Raw genomic sequence first — 7,822 nt, 5'->3', positions numbered from 1 at the left:
GTGAATATTGGTGTTATGTATGTTGTGTCGGAGTCTGATTGCGAAAGTTCATATTGTAATATTTTAGTCTTCAATGTAATATTCTAAATATTTGTATGTTTCAGAGTTTTGTACACCTTAGATTTTGTAATGACATGTGCTTAACTGATTATCATAGCCCAGGTGTCATAACCTTATTGGTTATGTTCTAGTCGATTCTATGTTTGTCAAACTATAAATAGAGATGTTAGTTAGAAAGTAGAGTAAGCCATTTGCGTAGTTCTTACATCCAATGTTGTTTCTTACATCCAATGTTGTAATAAAGCTCTCTTACTCTAAATTGAAACATAAATATTATTTACTCTAAATTGAAATAAAAATAACTTTTATAACAATTTTCGAATAAATCAACCAACAAACACACAAGTGAAATTGATTACGTCGAGATGACCAATAGCAAGTTTAATCCAACCCGTTGCTTATAGAGAGGGGTAAATTAGTAAATTGGATGGGTTGTTCCAACCCGGAAGAAGCCCTGAAAAAGCGTCTGGGTGCAAATCGTTTTGTCAATCGGAAGGAAATCAGTAGATGGAGAGAGGAGAGAGAACAATGAAAGTGTATGCGATTTTGGGGCTTCTTCTCTTTTCTGCTTTTGCCGGAGATGTATCGGCTCTTTCAGTCACCGTCAACGACGTCGAATGTGTATACGAGTATGTACTTTACGAAGGCGATACGGTTTCAGGCAACTTTGTTGTTGTCGATCATGATATATTCTGGAGCTCCGATCACCCCGGCATCGACTTTATCGTGAGTAACTGGATCTGTATACTTCAGATCACCATGTTTTTTTTCCCCTTCTATTGGATTTCTCAAAATTGGAACCTAGTTGACCTAAATCAGAAATTTGGATAAAGGATTTTGCTGTTCTATTCGAAAATTATAGATTGGAGTTAAATTTTAGGGGTTTTGTTTTATTGACGTTTGATGTTTCATTGATCTGCTCATGGGACGTGAATTTTAATTGGAATGAAATTCCATGGGTTATTTCGGCTAGAACTTCTGAATTCAATCGAATTTCGTCGAACACTTATTCATTTTAGCTCCTTTGTTTATGTGATTTGTGATTACGCAATCCAGTTGACAAGTTTCTTTCTTTTCTTTTCTTTTTGTTGTATGGATCTTATATAATTTGTTCTCAATTTCAATGCATGTTAGGTCTTTTGATTTTTGAAGTTACCCTAAAAACAATTGGCTAGCACAGACTTTTTGGATTATAAACAAGGATTATGTTGATCTTTAACATCCCTTCCATAACTATCTCCCTTGTCGATTGGCTGTATGAAAACTCTTTAGGTCATCATCAAGGGTGTTTCAACAGCAATATAAGCTAAAATTGTAGGGAAGAAGAAGAGCTGAAATTAATTCATTTGGGTTTGTTTCAGGTGTCATCTCCTGGAGGAAATGTAGTACAAACAATGAAAGGAACATCTGGAGAAAAATTTGAGTTTAAAGCTCCAAGAAGTGGAATGTATCAATTCTGTTTCCATAACCCTTACTCAACTCCAGAAACTGTCTCTTTCTACATACATGTTGGTCATATTCCCAATGAGCATGACCTAGCAAAAGATGGTTTGTTGAAATCCCTCTTATTTCTTGCAACCATTATCTTTTAAAGCTCAAGTTTTTATATTGTTTTTGTATGTTTTGTAGAGCATTTGGACCCTGTGAATGTGAAAATTGCTGAATTGAGGGAGGCATTAGAATCTGTTACAGCTGAACAAAAATACTTGAAAGCACGTGATGCTCGACATCGCCATAGTAAAGCTCTCTCATTCAATTCAATCATATTTATTATTCCTAATTATATGCCAAACACAGTATAATTTGTTCTGTCATGTCATGTCATGTGATATATAACTGGTTGTTGTGTAGCAAATGAGAGCACGCATAAAAGGGTGATCTTTTACACAATTGGAGAATACATTTTGTTGGCACTTGCAAGTGGACTCCAAGTGGTTTACATACGTCGCCTGTTTAGCAAGTCGGTTGCTTACAACCGGGTTTGAGCTTTGAACCAATCAATTGTATCTTATCTTTCTTCTTATATTATTGTTATAGATTAGAACTCGGGAACATTTATGTCATCTATCGTGTTTAGAGCTTTTCAATGTTTTACCTTTTTACGTACCTTAAATTAAATTAATGCAATCTTGCAATTTTCAACTTGATGTTTTCTTTGCTTTCATATGGTTGGTTTATTCTTCAAGGCTGTGGGGGATTTTCGTGGATAACACATACATTTGCTTTTTGTACAAACGAAGATTTGGAGTATGGGTTTTATTTTTTCTCATTAACTCGTGTTATTGTGTATATGGTTAAAGTGGTTAATGGGTAATGACTAATGACATGTGTTTGGCCAAAGAGTTGTACACATAAAGTTGATTTTTTTAGATCCAAAAACAGGCTTGACTGAGATTAAATGCTCTCAGCATTTCAGCAAACAATTTTAATAATTTTTGTCGATAATTAACAGTATAAATCAGTTTTAGTGTGAAGAGAAGAGTTGGTGGTTTAATACATTGAGGGCCAGTGGTGGAGCTAGGATTTTGTTTTATGGTATGCCAAATAATATATAAAATATGAATGAGTGGCAAAATTCTTCAAACAATAACAAAATGTAATTATATATATACATTCTTAACTAAATTATTTATTTTAAATTGCACACGATTTTGTCTTATATCATTAAAATAATTTAAATTTGAGTCTCGTCGACATAGACAACAATATATTATCTTCTACTAAATTATATAAAATTGCAATTAAGGGATTCACGATTAACGTTTGACGCTGCAGATTCAATATTGAAACAATAATTTTGATATGGAAAAAATTATATATACAGTCTTTAACTAAATTATTTATTTTAAGTTGCACAAGATGTTGTCTTATATCATTAAAATAATCTAAAATTGAGTCTCGTCGACATAGACAACAATATATTCTCTTCTACGTCGTTTTACTAGTTAAAGATTGCAATTAAGGGATTCATGATTAAAGCTTGATGTTGCAGATTCAATATTGAAACAATAATTTTGATATGGAAGCAAAAGGTTTAATTATCTTCCACCTTCGTGATGGTGGAAAATAATAATGTTCACTGACGAGAAATAATAAACGATAATGGAGGAAAGAAAACATAGATAGTTAAACAATAATAGAGGAAACAAATGCAATGGGAAATTGTATATTTTACCAAATGAAATCTGACTCGGTTATATTTACTAAGATAAAACTGTATAATTTAGAGTACCTAAACTTATGTGGGGCTATTATATATATATAACCTTAATTTTGTGTGAGTGGGCTAAAGCCCACTCTTGCCCTATATTGGCTACGCCCCCTGATGGTGTGTTTAGGATTGCTTATTTAAGGTGTTTATCCATTTATTGCAGTTTGTCATCGCTAATAAGTAGTTTTAATGTGAAGAGAAGACTTGGTGGTTCAAAAATATTGTTGTTAAGGGTACTTACATTTTGTTTAATGAAATCCAAGTTTTCTATAAATACCAAGACATTAAAATTTTTGTCCTCCAAATAATAATAAAAAATTGAAGGTTTTTATATATCTTATATTATGAGTTTTTCAAAAATAAATTCTTTTTTATATCAAACTTTAATTTAAAAAAAAATAGTTTTCATTAAATTTTTTATTTTTATAAAAACCAAAAATATATTCTTTTAATTTTTATAGACTTTTTTTCATAACAAGTTTTGAATTTTGGATAAAAACTTAAGAATCATAAACATTTTACATCAAACCATTTCAGAACCATATAAAATCTTTTACTATAGATTTTGGTTCACAATATTTTGATAATAACATTTTGAATCATATAACTTTTAATCTAAATATTTTGGATCATATAACATTTTTTGAATCATAACAAATTAATGATAAAAAAAATACATGTTTTCTCCATAGAAACTTACTAATGTAATGAATAAAAGAATCATTTAAAATTTCGTTTTATTTCGAGACATTTTTCTGTATAAAATATTTTTTTTAAAAAATTTTATGACTATACAAACGAATTTGCAGAAGGTAATAAAGTCCGCAGAGAGGATACCGCAGACTTGTTGATACGATAGTAATGCAGATTCATTGAATTTTACCAAAATACCCTAATATTTGATTTAACACTAAGTACAGAGAAAGCCCTCTACGGATTACATGGTTATTTTTGTAAAACCTTGTTTTTTTGGTTTTCTTTTTAAACTGATGTTTATAAAATAATTATGCAAGACAAACATTGATGTTGATGAGTGATTACAAAATTATTCATCTTAAATTGTTTGTCAGAACACGGCTTAGATTGATCGACCAAAACAATACCTTATGCCTTATGTCTTATAGGAACTTGAACCTCAGTTAGCAACCTAATTAAGTAACAAACTCAAGTCGAGTTCAATATTTCATAACATTAATTTATCGACCAATCAAAAGTTAAGTTATGTATAAGCTGCTTGTCAATGCATAGACATATAACCAAGAGTGAATGAGAGTTAGTTGTTTCTTTACCAGAATAAACCACCGTCTGAATCATAATGAGACTACCTATGACCATTTTGCTTTTGCATTTTAAAAACAAATTTCACAACATTCATCAGTGTCTTGATACATTAAGCCATTATTAGGTCATGCTGTCCATATTAAGTCAAAAAGAAACAACCATTTAATGTATAGTTGTTAAAGTTAAGTGTTTAACCACACCAAGCCAAGTAGTATACAAGAGAAAATATATTTTTAAGTATACAATACAACCACATGAAGTCAAGTAAACAGTATACAATATGAATATTACTACTCTTCATCGCTATCATTTCCAAAAACTGATGCAATAGGTGTTTTCGGCTTCTTTGCTGCACTCATGCCTGAACTCTGCATGAAATACCAACATACTTTACTCCTTTTCACAATATAGCCAATAAGTATGTTTTTATAAATAAAAAAACAAACTAGTAAAAAAAATTGTTAATACCTTTGATGCACCAAGTTTTGATGAAAATCCAAACTTCAACACCTTCCTCTGATCCTGATCAGCAAGAACAGTAGCAGCATTCTTCACTGCTAAATTACTTTTCCCAGACTCCTCTTGCTGTTGTTGTTGTTGCTTATGCGCATCAGCCCTAAATCAAAAAAAAGTAAAATATATTTAATCATCTGAAATGATCTGATTGTGTTTGACATGCATTGGACGGAGACTGAGAGAGTTATCAATGGGATAACAGTCCAATTTTTTGTCCTACCCACAAAAAAGTAGGAAGAAGAAACTTGGTTTAGTCTCTGTGCAAAAGACATAAATACCCTTCTTGTCCTTATCATAAAAAGCTTACATTTGAGCAAACTTAGCCATCTCCTTTTCCTGACGCAACTGTTCACGTTTTTGCCTGTCATCACGGCTGCTGCTTCCGTGCATTTCTCTCATTTCTTTAAACCGCTGTAAACCGCAAAAGACGTAAATACCCTCCACCTCAAAAAAAAAAAAAATTCCCAATTGTAGTTTACTTATATACATACCTTTCGATGATTGTGATCATATGAGCTAAGATGACCTTCAAATTCAACTGCTAACTTGTACTGCTTATTGCAAAGCTCACAATAGAAAGTCTTGCGGATTTCATTGACTTCAGTTTGAATTTTGTGCTCTCGATCTGCCATAACCTGGATTTTCATAATGTGCAGGAAAGGGGGCAGAAGAAGCCACCAGATAGAGATACTAATAAAAAACAGACATATGCTGTCTTCTGCTATATATTATATGTTATATATAAGATAAGATTTTTTTTCTTAATGTATTTATATATGTTTTTCTTTTTTAAGAGTGAAAAGGGATACCTCTCGTTTCTTTGCGGTTTCCTCGGTTTCTTCGACTTCAATGTCGAGTTTCTTTCGTTGGATGTTTTCTTCTGATGTGAAGAAATCGTCTTGTTCTTGTTTTCCAACTCCGAGTTTTGAATCTCGGATTCCGGATTTGATGGGTTCGGTGATTCCTACGGAATCATGATGGAAAGAATTAGGGCTTGTTTGTTTGTTAGGATGCAGAAAAGGTAAATTTAAGTTGGTGAGACTGAGGCATTAAAAAATAGATTTAAAATCAACACACTAGGCACAACATGAAGTAAAGATGGAACAAATGCACTGTTCTGATTATATTTTCTTACATTTAAATGAAATGTCAATTAACTTTGTCTGTATTATGAATTCAATTATTCAATAAATTGTTTAAGCATATGAAAATGATTGGATTTGAACAAGTACATTCACTCGTGTTAATCTAGAAACAATAACTAGAACAGAAGACAATGTGCAAGAAGTTCAGCAGTAATGTTATCTGCATACCTTGTTCATCCTTCCCAAGACCTTTCCCTTTCCACCCCATCTTTTGAAGAAGCCGGAAACCAACATTAGATGATGTTAATTGTGTGTCTAATGAAGCTTGTTCAACATTATCAAGATCTACGTTTTCTGTTGGTCTGTGATGAATTGGTAGGCGAAATTCCTCTGCAAATTCCTCAAGAACAGATGCCTCATCTTCCTGTACAGTTTACAAAACATGAACCAAATTAACACACTAATGATTCTACAGCATCACTTGTATACAAATAGATAGCATAAATCAACTTAACCATGATTAAACTTCAGTCAAATAACACAACAAAAACTTGCACAAGCATATGACCTCATCTGCTTTATGTTGTCTTCTACGTATGTCTTGTCTGCCGTTGTACCTTCTGTTCTCCATTTCAATGACTTCAAACTGCAACCAAGTAAGAAACAAAGTATCAGAAAATTTCTGCAGCATCCGGAATTTTACTAAACAGAAACAGGAATTTGAAGATTTTGATAACACCATATAAAAGAATTGGAAAGTAAGGAAAAGATCATCCGATGAAATCACCAGAAATTATCCGTTTAAATGACTTCCGGGAGCAATCGGTGATATAATACCCTAAATCTTAGATCACTTAGCTTAAAATTAGCAAACAACTACAACGATAAATTTAGGGTTTTCTTTCCAATTAGAATAGGATGAAAAATCAAAGAGTCTTTACCTGATTGGAGAAACCACGGAGACTTTAGCTTACAATTCGCTTGATCTAATCGACGCAGCACTTTGCTACTTGCTAGTTTCTAATCCATTAAACCAATTTACGGATCTAGTATCGTGATGCAGGTTATTGGTTCAGAGTTCAGACCTTGATCTGGCCCATTCAGCCCAAAATGGTTGTTTAATTCAGCCCAAGAGTGTTTATATTATTGTTTAATTTAGCCCAAGATCGTTTATATCATAGTTGTTTAATTCAGCCCAAGACCGTTTATATTATTGTTTTTTAAGGAATAGTAGAAAGAAGAAACAAATTATATTCTTATGCGTCACCGACACCTTTACACCTTTGTTTTTAAATGTAAAAATTAAGGAGGAGGAAGGGAGAAAGATATGGAAGGAAAAAAGAGAGAGAGGATGGATGTGTTCTCGAGTTTAATAGGAAGGAAATAAATTACGCAGTCAAATGACATTTTCACCAATGGTTAGGTTCATAAACTTCATCTTATGGAGAAGAGGAAGGAGGATGAATAGTATGATGGAGTGAAGAATAGCTTATGTGAGAATGTAGATGAAGATATTGCGAGAATGACGATGTTGTAAAAATGAAGATGATATATAGTAGTTAGATTGATACGAGTCCAGCAAGACAGCCAACCAGGCCCAAACGTGTGATCCATAAGCATGTAAGATTCTTGGACTAACAAGGATAAGAGGAAGAAGTCAGTTATGAGA

The 7,822-nt window shown here is 32.5% G+C and overlaps 2 protein-coding genes across 4 annotated transcripts; one reads left to right on the top strand and one right to left on the bottom strand.

Moving 5' to 3' along the window:
• The first annotated feature begins 507 nt into the window (after window positions 1-507).
• Window positions 508-2,202, top strand: LOC145123232 (emp24/gp25L/p24 family/GOLD family protein). Its single transcript, XM_079058445.1, has 4 exons — window positions 508-786; window positions 1,422-1,608; window positions 1,690-1,797; window positions 1,912-2,202. Exons 1-4 carry the CDS (start codon window positions 568-570, stop codon window positions 2,043-2,045), a joined length of 648 nt encoding a protein of 215 aa, XP_078914571.1. The 5' UTR covers window positions 508-567; the 3' UTR covers window positions 2,046-2,202.
• A 2,489-nt stretch (window positions 2,203-4,691) lies between these two features.
• LOC145126180 (D111/G-patch domain-containing protein) lies at window positions 4,692-7,183 on the bottom strand. 3 transcript variants are annotated; one of them, XM_079061582.1, is made up of 8 exons: window positions 7,095-7,183; window positions 6,722-6,799; window positions 6,382-6,577; window positions 5,878-6,032; window positions 5,560-5,703; window positions 5,376-5,479; window positions 5,021-5,168; window positions 4,692-4,920 (listed from the first exon to the last, which is right to left on the bottom strand). In XM_079061582.1, exons 2-8 carry the CDS (start codon window positions 6,782-6,784, stop codon window positions 4,843-4,845), a joined length of 888 nt encoding a protein of 295 aa, XP_078917708.1. In that variant the 5' UTR covers window positions 6,785-6,799; window positions 7,095-7,183; the 3' UTR covers window positions 4,692-4,842. The 3 variants fall into 3 exon arrangements, with proteins under 3 accessions (XP_078917708.1, XP_078917709.1, XP_078917710.1); XM_079061583.1 differs by lacking the exon at window positions 7,095-7,183 and adding an exon at window positions 6,941-7,085; XM_079061584.1 differs by lacking the exon at window positions 7,095-7,183 and having other exon boundaries at window positions 6,669-6,805.
• Window positions 7,184-7,822: the final 639 nt, after the last annotated feature.

Source organism: Lactuca virosa, chromosome 7, assembly GCF_052849685.1.
Source record: "Lactuca virosa cultivar CGN04683 chromosome 7, Lactuca_virosa_CGN04683_v6, whole genome shotgun sequence".
NCBI lineage: Eukaryota > Viridiplantae > Streptophyta > Magnoliopsida > Asterales > Asteraceae > Lactuca > Lactuca virosa.
This window is presented reverse-complemented; position numbering and strand designations above follow the sequence as displayed.